The sequence below is a fragment of the Phaseolus vulgaris genome, chromosome 10, assembly GCF_051622355.1.
Source record: "Phaseolus vulgaris cultivar YP4 chromosome 10, ASM5162235v1, whole genome shotgun sequence".
NCBI classification, from domain to species: domain Eukaryota; kingdom Viridiplantae; phylum Streptophyta; class Magnoliopsida; order Fabales; family Fabaceae; genus Phaseolus; species Phaseolus vulgaris.
The window spans coordinates 11579765-11599037 of NC_143507.1; the positions used below are offsets into that span (position 1 = coordinate 11579765).

At 34.9% G+C, this 19273-nt stretch overlaps 1 protein-coding gene across 1 annotated transcript; it reads left to right on the forward strand.

Moving 5' to 3' along the window:
* Positions 1-735: 735 nt before the first annotated feature.
* Positions 736-4438, forward strand: LOC137818352 (acid phosphatase 1). Its single transcript, XM_068621716.1, has 3 exons — positions 736-1530; positions 1618-1830; positions 4043-4438. Exons 1-3 carry the CDS (start codon positions 1127-1129, stop codon positions 4218-4220), a joined length of 795 nt encoding a protein of 264 aa, XP_068477817.1. The 5' UTR covers positions 736-1126; the 3' UTR covers positions 4221-4438.
* Positions 4439-19273: the final 14835 nt, after the last annotated feature.

Genomic DNA, 19273 nt, shown 5'->3' on the forward strand with positions numbered 1-19273 from the left:
CATTAATTAGTATTGATTAATTACATAATCATAAAGTAAATATCATTCATTGTTAGTTAAATTATATTATACAAGTTTATAAGTAATTAATAATATATGTAAGAAAACTATAAAGTCTAGTTTTGGCAATGAGAAAAGTAGAGCAATGATAATTTTCGATGAAGATAAGAAAAACTTTTCTCAGACATTCTACTAATTGGAAAAAAATGAATGATGATTAAAAATGCATGTAGAATATAAACTATAATATTAAAAATTGAGATAAAAGACGACAACAATTATAGAGTAAGATATTTATTTTCTGTTTAAAGGAACAAATGCGAAAGAATCATCATATTTAACGTGAAAAAAGTTTTCTTTGATGTTTTAGAATTACACGTAATTTCATATGAAAAACACTCACGCGATGAATAAAACACAATTCATAATAATATAATAAAATTTAGTCGGCAGGGACAAGGCGCAATCAAATTTTCTTTAAAACTATTTAATAAAAAAAATTAAACTCTTTAACCGTATTCATTGAGTCCTAATTAATTTTCCTAACAAAAGTTCTAAAGTAATATTATAATTAAATACATGAAATCCATATTAAAGATGTATTATATATATAAGTCGTGATAGGGTGACAAAAACTAAAAGATGACATTGCACGTGATACCCTAATTTTCTTTATTAATATTCAAACTATCTTAATATATATATTTGTATCTTTGACATTCCCCTAATGGTACAAAAAGAAATGTTTATTTAAAGTTTGTGTTGTTAATTTGAAACTTTTAAGAATGCAAAAATAATTCACAGACATTTTCATTCTAACCACACCTACTGAGAAAATGAGAAGGTGTGATGAAAGAGCATCAGAATATAGGGATAAAGGTAAAAACAAATTATTCTTGTTGTGGAAAGAGAGAAGGGAAGCAGAAAGAGGTTTTCGTTCTCATTTCCATGAACTTTCGATGAGGGACCCAGCAAATTTGTGATTAAAAGTGACTGTCTCATCCCACAAAACCCATGCCTCTTCTTCTTCTTCTTCTTCCTCACTCCTATTCTCTCCACATGCCAACCAAACCAGACCTTCAAACACTTTCTAACCAACTCATCCACCATTAACGAGTTGACAAAGATGATGTGGAAGATAAGAATTCTGCAAGCAGTAGTTGCAGGACTAACGTACTTGCTGGCCTTGTTAACCAAAGTGGTGGAGAGCCAAAAGGGTGGTCCTCCTCAGCAGAAGAGTGCGGAGAAGTCAGAGAGGGAGGCGAATGAGAGGTTTGGTCTGAGTTGGAGGGTGGCGGTGGAAGCAAACAATGTGCGTCGATGGCGAACGGTGCCACCTCAGTGCTACCACCACCTTCAGAACTACATGTGTGCAGGACAGTACGAGCGTGACCTAAGCCTCGCCGTGGAACACATCCTCCTCTATGCCTCTCAGATTCCTCTTTCCCCTGACGGCATGGACGCTTGGATTCTTGATGTTGATGACACTTGCATCTCCAATGTTTCTTACTACAAAACCAAGCGATTTGGGTACGTAACTCACTGTCTTTTGTTCTTCCATTTACACCACTAACTAATCATTAATGGTGGACTCATAATGATGAATAAAACCTGCAGCTGCGACCCTTTTGAGTCTTCCACATTCAAGGCATGGATTATGAAGGAAATGTGCCCTGCAAATCCTGCTGTCAGATTATTGTTTAACGCCTTGAAAGAGAGAGGCTTCAAACTCTTCTTGCTAACCGGAAGAGACCAAGCAACTCTCTCTGCAATCACCACTCACAACTTGCACAATCAAGGCTTTGTTGGCTATCAGCGTCTCATTCTGAGGTATTCTTTCATCAATCGTCATGTTCACATGTATTTCACTGTCATATACTTGCAAGAAGAGCATAATCTATGAAACAATTTCACACGCTTCTTCTAACAAATTTATGGAAACACAGTCAAAACACTGACATAGCACGTTGGTTACAATTTATTTCATGTACTTGTTTATGGATAGACATGATGACATGATGCATGTGTGTGTAATCTATTAACTGATAAATGTCTCACTCGTATGATCCTTTTTTTTATTAAACTTACGATAGAAAACATAGTTTTCCAATTATATTAAATGGGTGAAGACAGAGAGAGGATAAAAGAGATGGCGTAATTGATGGCGTGACGAGGATTCCAATTATTTGTTGACCTCTGCGTAACTTCCTAGAAACACTCCTCTCTTCCTTTCCCAAAAACATGTTCTTTGGTCAAACTTTCTTCCTCCAATAGTACCCCACCACATGCATGCTGTTTCCAGTTTTATTAACTTAGATACACTTAATAATACTAATTATATCTATCATTTTAACTACCTATGTTTAGTCTTTATTAATTTCCAACCTTAACTCTTTTTTGTACTTTTAATTAAGGAAAATGTCTATTTATAGACTCACCGAACAACTAGGTCGGCGAAGTCTGAGGATAATTAGTTATACAAAATATTTGGTGCATGCACATCAGGTCGGCAACTGAAAAACGGGAGGAGTTAGGTATCTAATCTGCATATTGAGTCGTAACAAGAAATCTTATGATAGAGTGATTTTGTTTTAAAAAATAAGCAAAAAACATGTTTTTTTATTTATTTACAGCACAAATAGACAGTTAATTTAAGGATAGGATGACGAGGATTGCAAACACATGTCTAGCGTGGTGGTTGACAAAGTCCATTGTCCTAGCATTGAAACTTTCATCTTTTCTGTTATTTACAGCTAGTGATACATGACACTGCATTCAATAATGAGAAAGAAAAAAGGACATGGAAAATGTGCAGAGATGGTGCATTTCTGAGTCCATTTTTTCCACTGGCATAGGATTCTTTTCATATATATCCAAACTCTTCCATTGCCACCTTCCACATAATTAATCCCATCTGCATAATTCGTATAATTACTAAATTTCACAATCATATCACATCATCATGCAACCAGCACTTAAGCACAGACACCAAGCCAATAAATGAAAAATATTAATTTCATAGGTGGTTTTTATTAAATGAACAAAAAATTTGACCATGATATATACATATGTGATGACACCAAATATATTATATCAAAGTGCATGTAATGTCATGCCATTAGGAAAGAAAATAGCACATTAAAATTAATATCTGTGTTCGAGTGCTTCTGGAATGTCTACCCACCAATTCATTTAAGGTTATTTACTAGAATCATTATGATTTAAGGTGGACTTGATTATTTACTGATAAATTTTATTATCTTAAAAAAACAGATGAATTTATGTTATTGCTCTCTCCCTCCCTCTCTCTCTCTCTCTCTCTCTCTATATATATATATATATATATATATATATAATAAAACGCATTAATATCGTGTTTTCTTTTAATCTTTGAACAATACAAACCCTCTGTTATGTGGGTGTAGCTGTCAAATACCTGGTCTAAGTGACCCTGTGCTTAAAAGTGGTTGATAATTAGAAAAGGAGAGTGAAAAGTTAATTGTAGTTGTTGATTTAAAGGTAAGAAAACTATGTTTGGTATATCAGTTCAACATCTAATCAGTGATACAGTTAGTATTGTAATGTTTAAAAGTAAAGAGGAGAAAATGATGGTAGCTTTTGGTTGAAGTGAATGGATTTGATGAAGAAAAAAAAGGGCAAAAGACTTGGTCAGCTAAAACATTTTTCTCCGTATTGTCCTGGTCAACGTCCGTGCACGCAAAATCCATAAAGAAAGCTTCCTCTTCATTTACTTTTCGTCTTGGTGTGCTGTAGAAGGCAGTCCAGGCCAAACGAACAAAAGAGATTCACCATCACTTTTGGTCGACTTGTCCTCGTCAATGGAAAAGTCTAGCTCAAACTGCTCTTAATATTTAATCATTAGTCAATGAAGAATTTTAATAAAATATGTGACTTGGCTCAATTGTGCAAAGGTTGATTAGTATCAGTGAAACAAAAGTTAACCAAAACAACTTTTTGGATTGGTGATGATGTGAACTTGGATCATCCAAATATTAATATGATTGTAGTTTGGTTTGTGTAGGAGTGGTGAATACAAAGGGCAAAGTGCAGTGAAATACAAGTCAGCAATTCGTAAGGAGATAGAAGCAGAAGGGTACAGAATATGGGGAAATGTTGGAGACCAGTGGAGTGATCTTGAAGGAGAATGTTTGGGCAAACGCACTTTCAAACTCCCCAATCCCATGTATTTCATATCTTGATCATCCATCTATTTACCTTCTCTTTGCTTTGTTACTATCTCAAAGAAGATTTCAAAACAAAGACACCTTCGTTAGTATTTTTACCTTGTACTTCCCACCTCCTACGTTCTACCACCTTCACAATGTCAGCACCATGCACCTTAATTAATGACTATTTTCAACTTGTAATCAAGAAACTAGTGTTTGCCTACTTAATGGTTTTATCTCGTCTTATTTCAGTCTTCATGCCTCTTATGAAAACAACACATGTTAGTTAACCATGAAATAATGAAACAAAGGATAAAACTCATCAAAAGGAAGAGGAATAGAGTTTCTCATATTAATTCTAATCGGAGTATATAAAGATACAAAGGATATAAATAAATAAATATATTATTATTTAACATCCCTTGCATTAACACTTAATCATTAAGAGTTTGTATGTCAAAAAATAAAAAAAATAGTAGAATTGATATAAGGGGTTTCTACTTTTTGATGTCAAGAGTAGCTTTTAGAGTTGTTCATATTTTAGATGGGTTGGGTTGTGTGAATATGTGTTATCATATTTCATAAATATCATACTTAATGAATATTATTATTGTAAAATTGACTATTCAAAATAGTTAGATTTTAATTTTACTAAATTCAATAAGTGATAGTTAAGACCATGTGAAATGTGTAGTAAATAAGGATTTAAAACATGACCAAAGTTGATTTTATGAAACGTGGGTTTTATGAGACGTGGATAATCACTGTTCGTAAAGACTTATCTGCGGTGTATTGTGCAAGTCCAAAATTTTCGAGGATCAGAACTAGCAAGCTACTTTTAAAAGAGTAAGAACCCAACAAACCCAGAAAAATTATAAAGAAAAGAATAAATGAGTGAAGAGGAAGATAGAAAGAGAGGAAGATGAAAAGTGTGAGTGAGATGAGGAAGATGAAGAGGCAATGAAGTTGTGAGTGAGATGAGAGAACACAACCCTTCTTTATATAGGGAGAAAAATCCAAATCTGTTGCATCTTCACAACCTAGATTAGTGACATGTTCCATTATCTGACCGTCGGAAACAGAGCAACCGCTGGAACTGTGGGGAAGATTGCAGAGAAAATGAAGGATGTGAACCTTCCCGGTCGTGCGACCACGATTCTGGGTGGAGAGAGAAACATCGTGCGTCAATCTCGGAGCAGATTGAGTCTCAGTTGCACTTCTGAGATCTCCTCCAATGGCACCGAAAAATCGCTAGGGTTTTCTGCGCATAACCTTTTTTCGTTTTGCAATATTTGTTCATATGGTTTTACAATAATCCCCCACATATTGCAAAAGATAAAACATAAAGACAAAGAAAGAAAGAAGAAAATCATGGGTTCATCTAAGATGTAATGCATCAAAGCTAGTATAACAAACTTGTTGAATCAAGTGTGTTTAAGCTTTGAAGAATCCAAACCCTTTGAAGGTTGATGGAAGACTGGATGTGCTTGTTGTTGCTGAGCTGTCTTTAGATAGGATCTAGGGTAGATTATATGTGTTAAATCCACTCTTGATTGAATCCAAAGCTTAAGCATTCTCAAACTTTTTAATTGAAAAGTGTTTTTCAAACTAAGTGAAAAACAACCTCTTGTTTTGTGGAAACAACCGATTGTTTTATACTTAGGTGTTTTTAGAAAGGTTGAAAATTGTTTTTGATGGTTTACTTGCTGTCAAACCAAAACAACCGATTGATTCGAGCATTCAACCGATTGTTTGTTTTGGGACCATAATAGAAAACTGTTTTGTGCTTTGACTGAGCATTAAATGATTTTGTAACTGAATACGCTCCAGTTTTAAATGCTTTGACCAGTCTTTGAATGCAATAAATAGTTTGTTCAGATTTTGTAACAAACAACAACTGAGATTTAATCAAAGAAAAACAGATTTGAGTTTTTCACTGATTTGGCTTTTGAAGAGTTGGAGATTGCTTTGAGATTGCTTGGATCAAAGAGAGTGTGATATAGTATAAACCTGTGTGTTCAATCTCTCTATCCCTTGAACTCTTTAATTTCAGTTTTATATTTGTGAATTGGTATAAACAACCGATTGTTTCTACAAAACAACTGATTGTTTTTCTGGTGCTGTGCTAATTTGCTTTGTGTTTTTGGCAAACTGATTTCTTCATCAAGTTTTCTCAAAGTAATTTCATTATAGACTGAAAAGTTTGCGAAAACCCTCTTTAAACCATTCACCCCCCCTCTAGTTTAAAGCCATACATTCTTACAATTGACATCAAGAGTTTGGTTCTTGAAATTTATTCAAGTGTGATCCTAAAACTATTTTTAAATGGCTGATAGACTACCTTTTGGGGAAGGTGCTTCATCAACAGACCACCTTTGTTTTGTGGTTTGAACTACCAATTTTGGAAAGTCAGAGTGAAAATCTTTGTGAAATCACTTGACAAAGGTATTTGGGATGCAATTGAAAATGACCCCTTTGTTCCAAAATTTGAAAAAGATGGATCTTCCATTGAAAAACCTTGGTCTCAATGGACTGATTTTGAAAGCAAGAAGGCCAAATTTGATTGCATTGCTAAAAACATAATAACTTCTGCCTTGAATTCAGATGAATTTTTCAGGGTCTCTCAATGCAAATCAGCAAAGGAAATGTGGGACACCTTGGAGGTAACTCATGAAGGTACTAATGAGGTGAAAAGAGTCAGAAAACATACTCAATCTAAGAGCATGAAATGTTCTGAATACTCAATCTAAGACAATTGCTGAAGTTCAGAAAACGTTCACGCATATCATCAATCACCTCATGAGCCTTGAGAAAACCTTTGAAAAAGAAAAGCTAAACATCAAGATCCTCAAGTGTCTTGATAGGTCTTGGCAACCTAAGGTAACTGCTATATCTGAATTAAAAGATCTAACATCATTGAGTATGGCTTCTTTGTTTGGCAAGCTTAGGGAACATGAGTTAGAAATGAATCGACTCAATGTTCAAGAAAGCGAAGACAAGCATGTAAGGAGTATTGCCTTAAAAGCTGTCAAGCACAAAAGCAAGCAAAAATCCAGTGATGAAAGTAATGAAGAGAACCTTAGTTTGCTATCTAGAAAGTTTAGCAAATTCTTGAAAAGGAATCGCAACAAAGACACCAACAAAGAAAGGTATGGAAACAAAAAATCCAATGATTTTAATTCCAATAACTATACCTGTTTTGATTGTGGTGAGCAAGGGCACATAAAGGCAGATTGCCCAAATAAAGAAAGCAAGGAGAAGAAGTCAAGCTACAAAGAAAAGAAGGGAAAGTAAAAAAGGGCCTACATAGCTTGGGATGAGAATGAAGTCTCCTCATTAAGTTCATCATCAAGTGAAGAAGAAAAGGCAAACATATGCTTGATTGCTGAAGGAGATGATGAATCTTGTAGCTCTAGTGTACATCTACTGCATCATGAAGAAGATCAAAATCAATTGGATCCACATCATCAAAGAACACAGGCAAAAAGCCATGAGGTTAAGTGATTATCACTATCCCTATGTTGTTTTAATATCTAAATTCTTGCTTTATTTTGAAGTGAATCTTGAAGATGAGACATCTGAGTAGGTTAAGTCAACTCAAGAGATGAACAATGGCTCTCTAAGCAAGATGGGATTCACCAAAATAAACGGCAAATGGGTGAGTAAAAATGGTGATCATGGTGCCTCATTAAGTGTTGCAGCTGCTGATTTTGATTAAGAAGATCACGCTGCTGACATGGATTTTCACCATGAAGAGCAACCTGAAACCAATCAAGGTGCTGGAACCAGTGCAGAGAATCAAGGAGATGAAATGCCATCCATGTCTTCTTTTGAAAGATACATGGTGAATAGGCTTGATGGATTTGCCGAGAATCAAAGAAATCTTCATGATTTGTGTGTAAGCAACTTCCAGAGTATAGACAACAGGTTCAACAACATGGATACACGGTTCATGACCTTGGATGAACAGATAGAAGTTGTTCAGAATCATATTTTTGCACTTCAGTATGACAAAGATGATTAAAGGAAAAACAACCGGTTGAATTCATGAAATAATCGATTGTTTTTGGTCTTGTATCAGTTTAATTGCTTCTGTTTTAAATTTCTGTATGATGTGGAACAATTATCTTTTTATCTCTTCTTTTTGTCTATTTGTGAAGACAAATAGGGGGAGATTTATGTTGTGTTGTCTTTCGTTATCTTTTATTTCTGCAAAACTCTATGTGGTTTATAAGTGTTTAAGTAAACCTTATTTCTGCTGGTTTTTAAACTGTTGATATACTGCTTCTGCTTTTTGCTCTAACTCTATATCAAATATATGGTGCTTTGCTTAAACTTTGTCTTGCAGGAATTGCTTCAGATTCAATCAAATCCAACACAAGCAACCAGGGATTTGTCTTCATCAAATAGGGGGAGATTGTTGAATCAAGTCTGTTCAAGCTTTGAAGAATCCAAACCCTTTGAAGGTTGATGGAAGGCTAGATGTGTTTGTTGTTGCTGAGCTGTCTTTATATAGGATATGAGGTAGATTATATGTGTTAAATCCACTCTTGATTGAATCTAAAGCTTAAGCATTCTCAAACTTTTTAATTGAAAAGTGTTTTTCAAACTAAGTGAAAAACAACCTGTTGTTTGTCGAAACAACCGATTGTTTTATACTTAGGTGTTTTTAGAAAGGTTGAAAACTGTTTTTGATGGTTTACTTGCCGTTAAACCAAAACAACCGATTAATTCGAGCATTCAACCGATTGTTTGTTTTGGGACCATAACAGAAAACTGTTTTGTGCTTTGACTGAGCATTAAATGATTTTATAACTGAATACGCTTCAGTTTTATATGCTTTGACCAGTCTTTGAATGCAATAAATAGTTTGTTCAGATTTTGGAACAAACTGTTGAAGCTGGAGGAAGCTTCTTCCCTACCAAGGCTTGATGTGTGTTTGATGAAGAAAATAGCTTGAGTGCTTTGAAGATTGTAATAGGCTTTTAGATTCGTTTGTAATTAGGCTTGTAATTGTGTATGGTTGCCTTTTGCTATGTGACCTATCCTAGATGCCTAACCAAGTCTAGATCAAGCACATGATGTGGTTAAATGGTTTTTGAAAAGCTTTTTAAAGTATTTTTAAAAGTTTTAAATCAGTACACAAATAAATCTGTTTTATGGAGAAAGAATCGATTTATTTCTTCTCTGTTAAAAGGCTTTTCTAAAATTCTGTGAGGGCACTACAGGCAAAGCTTAGTTTGTTATTTCAGTTAAAGCTGAGCTGGCCTATTTGCTATCATTTAATTTGTTTCACTGTGAAAGAATCGGTTTGCTCTTTGGTCAGTTGAAAGGTTTTTCACAAGTTAGTTAGGGCACCAAAGGTACAACTCAGACAGTTATTTCAGTTAGCTGAGTTGGCGGTTTTCACAAAATAAAGCTGTTAAGTTCAAAAATGAATCTGTTGTTTTCATAACTGCTTTTCAACTGTTTTTTTTTAAAAGAAGTTAGAAACTGATTTCTATATAAAGAAGAGTCTCTCTCACATGAAAAAGTGCTGAGCAATTACGTTTTTGACAGAGATCAAACAATTTCCATGTGAGAAGAAAGATTGAAAGATTTTTGAAAGGTTTTCCAAAGAGATTTTCAAGTGTGCTTGTTCTAGGAAACCTTTGATCTTGGTGAAGGTGCTGGTGCAGTTTTGCAGCAAATTGAACTACTGGTTTTGAGTTCTTGCATCTTCTTTTCAGGTGTAATCTTTCCTTTATTCTGGTTTGTAAAGGTGTAAGTGTTAGTCACTCCTTGATAGGGTTTCTTGGAGTGCAAGGTGTGCTGAAATAGGGTTTTTCAGCATTGATTGTGTTGTTCTTGTAGTGTTCAAGAACTGCTGTGTTTGTAAGTAATTGGTACTGTTTTTAGTGGATTCCACCTTGGGGTAAGGTGAGACTGGATGTAGCTCTGTATGAGTGAACCAGTATAAAAACTTGTGTGCCTTTTCTTCTCATCCCTGCACTCATTTCTGGTTTTGCTTATTTCTGTCAAGAACTAAATCTGTTCTTTTGAAATTGAATCTGTTAATTCTGGGTTTAATAAAAACTGTTCTTCCTGATCTGTTAAAGCTCTCTAATCATAATCAAGGCAGTTGTATATGCTGTTTTAATTGATCTGAAAACAAATTGTCTATTCATTAAAACATGAGAAAGATTTATTCTCATTAAGACCTTGTGTTGAATGAAGTTGATTGATTTCTTGGCATAGCTGTATTCTTCATACTCATAAAATCCAACTAATCTGATTCTGTTATAATCCTCAGTTGATTACAATTCTAATTTGAACAAAGTCAAATTGTGCTAGACTGCTCTGAAGAATCAATCTGTTTTGTGTAAAAACAATCTGTTCTTTTTGCCTCTGGTATACTGTAAATTGTGTGTTCTTGCGAAAATTTTATAAGCTCAATTCACCCCTCCCCTCTTGAACTTAGACACTAATAGACCCAACACAAACAACAACTGATATTTAATCAAAGAAAAACATATTTAAGTTTTTCACTGATTTTGCTTTTGAAGAGTTGGAGATTGCTTGGATCAAAGATAGTGTGATATAGGATTTTAATCTTGTATTGATTTCAGATCTTTTCTGTAACAAGTGTAATCCTTTGTACTTTGAAGAAACTCTTTGTGTGAAGCTGAGAAGTGCTATGTGTTCTTGAGGTTGTCAAGATCAGCATTCTTAGTGGTGTTGTGCTAAGCCAAAGGAAGTGTGTGTCTTAAGGGGATTAAAGTCACTTCTTTGGTGGTGTTGTAAGTAATCTAGGGTTGATTGCTTAGTGGATTCCCCAATGGTTTCTGGGAAGATTGGATGTAGCTCTTGGTTAAGAGTGAACCAGTATAAACCTCTGTGTGCATTCTCTCTATCCTTAAACTCTTTAAATTGAGTTTTATATTTGTGAAATGGTATAAACAACAGATTGTTTCTGCGAAACAACTGATTGTTTTTCTGGTGCTGTGCTTATTTGCTTTGTGTTTTGGGAAACTGATTTCTTAATCAAGTATTTCTAGAAGTAATTTCATTCTAGACTTAAAAGTTTGCGAAAACCCTCTTTAAACCATTCACCCCCTTCTAGTTTAAAGCCATACATTCTTACAATAATTGCTTATATTTTAATATGAAATATTACTAAAATTTGACACTTATCAACTCCCCCCAACTTAGAATCTTGCTTGACCTCAAGCAAAGTAAATGAATATATTTGAATTCAAATATCAAAACAACTTAATTCATTAAACAACAAATTAAATTAGAATCTTGTGATGCTTCGAAATTCAAATATAGAAATATATATATACAATCAACTTCCAGGATCAAATCAAAACAATAAAATGACAATTCATCCAAAAAGTGCGATCAGCTGAACAGGTGTGCACAATTAAGACAGGCTCAGAGAGATGTCACTTTGCTACACTATTCACGTCTTGTCATACAGAGCCACATAGGTCACCAAGGGCAAGAACTTAGTCTCTTCGCTGAACAGGTTACAGCTCGAGACTGAGGGGTTTGTGTACCGACCAGTCCTCGGGCGTCGTTGACCGCTAGTGAGGTTGCGACCATGTAAGAGTGGTCAAGCAAACAAAGAGTGGTCAGACATCAGTCACCAGGATGTACCGACGTGCCACTGAGCAGTGTGGAGAGGTCGGACATCGAGACTCAAACAGCAGAGCTGGGCCACGAGAGGTGGATCCCAAGCTGCGTATCAATTATCAGTGGGGAGAAGCCTAGGTCACGAGAGTCCATGCGTGTGGAGTGGATGACGCGTTCAGGCTAACACAAGTATGGCTCCACTCGAAGATACGACCTGTGAGGGTCACGTTCCAGGGGTTGAGATGCATGCATGGCACGCGAACAGCTATGATGCTCCTAGGACGGGCGACCCCAGAGATCAGGTGCACGAGGAGGCATCCAGGTGGTCGTCCCGTCAGAGGTTGCACTCCAGTAAGGGAACCCCACGCGTTAGGTTATCCTAAGAGTGGGTAACGACGGTGTTGGGTCCACCCCCTCAGAAATGCCATTTTGGGTAAAGTGGAAACCCTAGTTTCAGCCTGTATAAAGGGAAGTAACAAACTTAGTAAGATTCCCTATTCATTTGCGCCGCTTAACACACACAGTTATAGTTTTACATAAAGAGTTTTGGAGTTTCCTAGCCCTAAGATTGACTTGAGTGTCGGAGTGCAAACGACCTCTAGGGCGCCCTTTGTCTTTGTATTTTCAGGCATTCAATCAAAGGGAAAGCATGTGCGAGTGCAGGGATTTTGGGCGTGAAAGTGACGTAGACGCATGTAGACTTATTTGGTCAACCGACAGGAACACAACAATGAATCTGTTTATCATAAAGGGATTCGTTGTTCCTGACTCTGCTTCACCTTAATTGTTATTTGAACAAGTAAAGTTATGTCTTGGTCGGAGTGGGAATAGCATTTCTCTTCTGCATGTCCATGGAGTTTTGAAAAATCCAAACATCTCAGAAATAGGTTCAAAAAATTGTCTTATCCTCAATCCCTTGAGTAGCAACTTTTTCAACTAGTTGATTTGAAAAATAACTATTAAAAATTTCTCATTTTTTAAGAAAACACTTCTTTCAAAAGAGATAAAGATCAAATGAGCTTGAATCATTTCAAGAAGTGAACTAACAAGTTAAAAACTACTAGATAACACACACACATTAGTAGGGTCGTCAAGCTTTCCACATAGATTTGGAGGCATAAAAGAATCTTGTTCAACATGTTCTCCTTCCTTAAACATGATAAAGGGTAGGAAAATATCATTAAAGGTTTATGGTGCAAATATAACAAAAATTCTTGGCTCAAAGGGGATATATATAAAAAAGGAATTCTAATAAGATAAAGGTTGGCTATTTGGCTATGGGTTCCTAATTAACACAAATGCCTCAATCATCTTCAGACTATTTTATAATGTAACAAAAAATAAAAATTAAGCAACCACAACCGTCAATTCATTAGTAAAACTCTCAAAACTATTTGAGGTTCACACATTCACATGGTTTAATTCATCTCATTCCTTTTTGTTTTTTCATTCTCTGTTCTAATCTGTCATCATGTTAAATTTTCATGTATCACAATTTCAACTACATTTGAATAGGAATTCAATCTTATTTTCTTTTCTAACCTTTATTTAATTCATGCCACTATTTAATATTTAAACACAAAGTTCTTTTTCCTACAATTCAAGTTTAATATTCTAGTTTTTTTTTTATTAAAAAAAAACTAGAAAACTAATTAAATATGGAATTTATTAAAGAGTAATAATCCAAACATAAAAAATAACAAAATAAGCAATTACAACAAATTTATTCAAGATACAAAATAAGCAAATAACCATAAAACAAAACAACTGAAGAATAATATAAATAAATAGAAAATTAAAACAAAATTCAAATAACTGAAAAGAAAAGGAAATTAGAAAGATAAAATAATATTTTTGCTCAATCCTCTCTTCCCAAGAAGTTATCCAACTCTGTTTTAAAATCTTTATCTATAATTATAGATGGCCTTGCTTCATTTGTTGGATCTGCCCCCTGAATAATAGAACATGTCCCTAGGCCAAAATACATAAGCTTCAAAATGGTCGAGAGGCATAAATGGATTGGGTTGCCTTTGAGGAATTTCTTTTTTTAAATCTCGCCCAGGCGAGATTTGTCTCGCTTTAGCAAGATTCCCTGCAAGAAAAATCAATTTTTCGTTCTCCAACTCGCTTGGGCGAGATTCCCTGCAAGAAAACTCACTTTTACGTCGTCCAACCTCACCTAGGCAAGACATATGACGCCTGGGCGAGTTCCTCTGCATAAAACTATGGTTTTTTAAAAGATAAATCAAAACAAAGATAACAAATCAACATAAAACTTAAATGTATATTGGGTTGCCTTCCAATAAGCGCTCGTTTCACGTCATCTAGCTTGACGCCTGCTTATCTCAAGATGGACCAATCCCTTTGTTTTATCCTTTTGTATGCATTTCTCCCCTACATTAAATTTTTTTAGACCATAAAAAAGATTAAAATTTACCTCATCATTTTTAGTTCTAACTTGAAGTTCTCATTCGTCAACATAACTATGATTCCAGTAGTCTTCATAAAGGGTCTGCCAAGTATCAAGGGAACCTCTTCATCTTCTTTCATGTCCATTATAACAAAATCCATAGGGAATATGAACTTATCCACCTTCCCAAGAACATCTTCAACAACACCATAAGGATATTTGGTTACTCTATCTGCTAACTCTAATTCCATCTTGGTGGGTTTGATCTCCAAATCACTTATTTTCTCCATCTTTGCCAAAGGAATTAGATTTATGCTTGCCCCCAAATCCAGTAAGGCATTGTCAACAAATAAAGAACCTATAGACACAGGAAGATTAAAACTTCCTGGGTCCTTGGATTTTTTAGGCAAGCCTTTTTAAGTTACGGCATTGCATCTAGCTTTCTATTTATCTCTTCAATATAACTCATATTCTTCACGAATCTCTCAAATGTTGAATCTTGCTTTAGATTTCCTGCAAAATAATTTTTAGGGAACAAATTATCAAAAAACTTTCCCTCCTTCTTTTTTTTTGAAGGAGCATGATAAATCTTTTTCAAGAACACCTCTGATGGTGTTGCCTTTATGACCGATTGGTTTCCTTGAATTTTTGATGTGGTTTGCAGAAACTCAATGGAAGGAATGGAACAAGGATGACTTCAATGGAGCTATGGTTTCCTTGAAGGTTCATGAGAGGTAGGGAGAGTGATTGGTTAGGACATATTGTAGAGGTGAAGAAGAAGATCAAGGTGTCTATCCTAGAGAGTCTAGGCAAGGGAGTGAGAAACTTGCAAATTTGGGCAGCAATTCACTCATATATTGATATTAGAGAAATGAGAGCCAAACACCTCAATTTATAGGGGAGAGGGCTAAACATTTTAGAGTCAAAATTTGAAAATTCAAAATAAAACTCTCCAATTAGAAGGTGCCATGTGGAGTCATGCTTTCCATGTTTATTTCACATCTTCCATGCTAAATTCTTTCCACTCCTAGGCTTCCATGTGGACGTTCATGTGCTCCATGCCAAGGTAATTTTCGTCCTCTAAAATACCCTATACGTTTTAGGGTTACATTGGTCTCAAAGAAGCCCAATCGTTATCCTAACTAGTCACTTTTAACCCTAATTAGACCTATTTTACTATTGGCCCAAATACAAGCCCAAAAACCTATGCTACTTGGCTCAAATACTTGATCCAATTGTTTTATGCCACTAGGCCTAATACATGGCCCATGAAGTCCTAAACAAATTTATACAATTTATTTAAGCTAAAGCTTCGCCCAAAAATAAAGTTGACTGGTTAGTCGAAACTCAGTATTCTTGTGTTCTTCTGACCAAAGCTCTAGTTTATGTTTTATTGAGTTAGAGGTCTTCTTGGATATGTTTGTACATTCCTTCATCCTAGAGTTGTCCTCTTTATTGGGCCTACAAAAATAAACAAAATCCCAATTAGGCCTATATTTGCAAAATAAATCCATCAACAACCTCTAGGTCTTCATCCTTCTTATTATGTGGTTGTGTGTGGCTGGGGGCTCTGCCATAAACCTCTCTCCTTATTTTCACTTTTTTCCTCTTCACTTTTTTTCTGCGCTCTTTATTTCTCATCTTTCTCCCCCCTTAGTCTCATTTTTTTCTTTCTTTTTCAACCACTACATTATTACCATCCCTTTATCCTACTATTCTACCACTTTCAGAGGCAATGTTATTGCAATGCTCTTTTGGGTTGGTTTGGGCGTTGGCTGAAAATTGGTCACTTTGTCTCTCTGCTAATTGTTTGGCAATTTGTCCCACATGAATTTCTATATTTCTGATTGCCATCATATTATTCTCTTGATTGGCCATAATAGCTTTCATGAATTTTTCCAATGTATCTTCAAATTTGTCCAGTCTTTCAGGAGCTGAAGGATATAAGGGTTGTTGTTGTTGTTGGAAAGGACCTTGATTATTGGATGAACCACTATCTTGATTCCACCCAAAATTTTGATTCTGATTGCTTCTCTAATCTTGAGAATAATTATTGATGTTGGAGAAACCACTTTACCTTCCCTGATTACCCATGTAATTTACCTCAACTTTAGGTGAATTGTTCTGATAAGAATAACGACCATTAGGATGATCACCTCCACAAAAATCACACCTAATTGGTTGGCTTTGGCTTTGAGATGAATGAATAGCATGCAATTGTTAGGGCAATTTAGCCATTTATGCAGTTAATTGCTCAATCTATTGCTCAATCGATTGTTTCTGCGAAATAACCGATTGTTTTTCTGGTGCTGTATTAAATTGCTGTGTTTTTGGCTAACTCGATTCTGAATCAAGTTTTCTCAAAGGAATTTCATTCTAGACTAAAAAGTTTGCGAAAACCCCTTTAAACAATTCACCCCCTCTCATTTAAAGCCATACATTCTAACATAACATTCAAATATGTTAAGTATTATCATTTAGGTCAGAACCTTAGAAGTACTTTCCAGTCAAATTTAAGATTCTAGATCATGGTAAACCAAGCATTACAAACAAAACAATAATATCAATCATTAATCAAGAACAAAATATTATGTTTAGATATCATCTCAATACATAAGAGTTTGAACATATTACTCTCAATCCTAAAGGGTAGAATTAGTTACACATGATGGCTATTACAAGCAGGGAGAGCAAGAAAAGAAGATCTAGGATGTTTCTCCTTGGCGATTTCCTCCTCTAATGTTTCTCACACCTCCTATTCTCCCAATTGGGTTACAATTCACTCAATGGTGTTTCCTTCTCAATCTTGCACGTCTAGGGTTGTGCCTTAAGCCTCATATTTAACCTAATTTTCTTGGGCTTAAGTGACTTCTCGCTTGGGCGCTAATGGGCTAACTTAGGTGAGTAAAATGTAAAAAAGCCCAATGTTACTGGAGCAATCTCGCTCAAGTGAGAATGATCTCGCTTGAGCGATTTGGGGCAACTTTGGTGATGCTGGTGCATTCCAACTTTCCCTTTTTAGCTTTGTATATTCTCTTTTTACCCAATTATCTTCATTATTCCCTAAAATCCTGAAATTAACACAAATTTGGGAATAAATCGTTCTTATTTAAATTAAAATCACAAAATATGTAAACAGGTATAATTTCATAAATTAGGGGTTATTTTATACTTATTTTAGCAATTAATACCCATAAGTGCCTATATTTTAATATGAAATATTACTGAAATTTGGCATTTATCACACTAGTAGCTTCCAAAAAACTTATTGGATCATTTTCAACTAGATAAGTGTAAAAAACATATCCTAATGAGGTTTCCTTTCTTTGTCTTTTACTTCTCCTAACATCCTTACCCATGACATCACTAGCACTATCTATAGGTTGTTAAAAAGTACCACTACTCTTCAAAGGAAAGATATGTTCAAAGAACTCAACATTTTTCGTCTCTACTATAATGTTACGTTCTATTATAACACTATTAAGAACTAGAAACCTATAGGAAACACTATGTTCTGCATATCCTAAGAACATGCAATCAGATGTTTTAGAGGATATTTTCCTTTTCTTAAGATCAAGTAACATCACTTTAGCTAAGCACCCCCACACTCTTAGGTATTTCAGATTAGGTTGATATCCTTTCCACAACTCATAAGGTGTTTTACCAGTTTTCTTATGTGGTATCCTATTTTGTAAAAAACACGCGGTAAGTAGAGATTCACCCTGCAGATTATCAGTAGCATTAGAACAAATAATCATGGCATTTGTCATTTCTTTAAGAGTCCTATTTTTCCTTTCAGCTATTCCATTAGATTCAGATGAATACGGTGGGGTTACTTCATGAATAATACATTCTTCAACAAAATAATCATTAAATAAAACATATTCACCACCTATATCTGATCTAATTCTTTTAGTTTTCTTATTCATTTGGTTTTCTACTTCCGCCTTATAAGTTAAGAACATGTCAAAAGCTTCATCCTTATGTTTGATTAAATACACTTTGGTGTATCTAGAAAAATCATCAATAAATGTTACAAAATAATTTTTACCAGCTCTAGACATGGTTTGTTTTAAATCGGCAAGATTGATATAAATTAAACCAAGAAGTTCAGTTTGACGTTCTACAAAATGACATGTTTTCTTCGTTATTTTAGATTCGACGCATATATCACATTTACTATTTTGTTTGTCATTCATGTTGATTAATCCTAGTCATTGCAATTTCATAACATACAAATAACTCACATGTCATAATCTAGCATGCCACACATCATACGAATCAACAATATAAACAAAAGATCTAGATTCATTAATAACTTCATAAATGTTGAATACAAAAAGACCTTGATCACAATATCCCTTTCCTACCAAAAAAATTTATTTTTTGTCATAAGAATCTTGTCAGATTCAAATGATACTTTAACCCCTACTTTGCATAGCAATGCTACACAAATCAAATTAACTCTAATTGATGGCACATGTAGCACATCACTTAAAGCTAGAGTTTTACCTGATTTGAGCTTTAAAAAAGCCTTTCCTTTTCCTAGGACAGGAGTTGTCCTAGAGTCACCAAGATAAACTTGTTCTTCTCCATCCCCCACACTTGTGTAGGAGGTAAACCCATTTATGTTTGCACATATGTGTTTGGTAGCCCCAGAGTCTACAACCCATTTGCTCACATCGTTCACAAGATTTACTTGTGAAATGACTGCCACAATGGCATCTTCCTCTTTAGCTAGATTTGCCTTAGAAGGATAGTCATGTTTGGCCCTATGTCTGCACTGAGGTGCATGATGACCTGGTTTTCCACATACAAAGCAATTTCTCCTTTTCTTAAAGGTGGGGTTAGTTCCATTGGGACGAGATAATTTATTATTATATTTATTTTTATAATCAGATTTTTTCTCGTACCTTTTTGTTGATAGTTTGTCTTCTACCATGTTTGCTTTGGCAATCAAAGTTTTGGCCCTTGTAGCTGCACACTCCTTCTTATTTGTGTCTTCAATAATGATGTCGGTGATCAGATCTGATAGTGACATTTGTTTGTGCCTATGCTT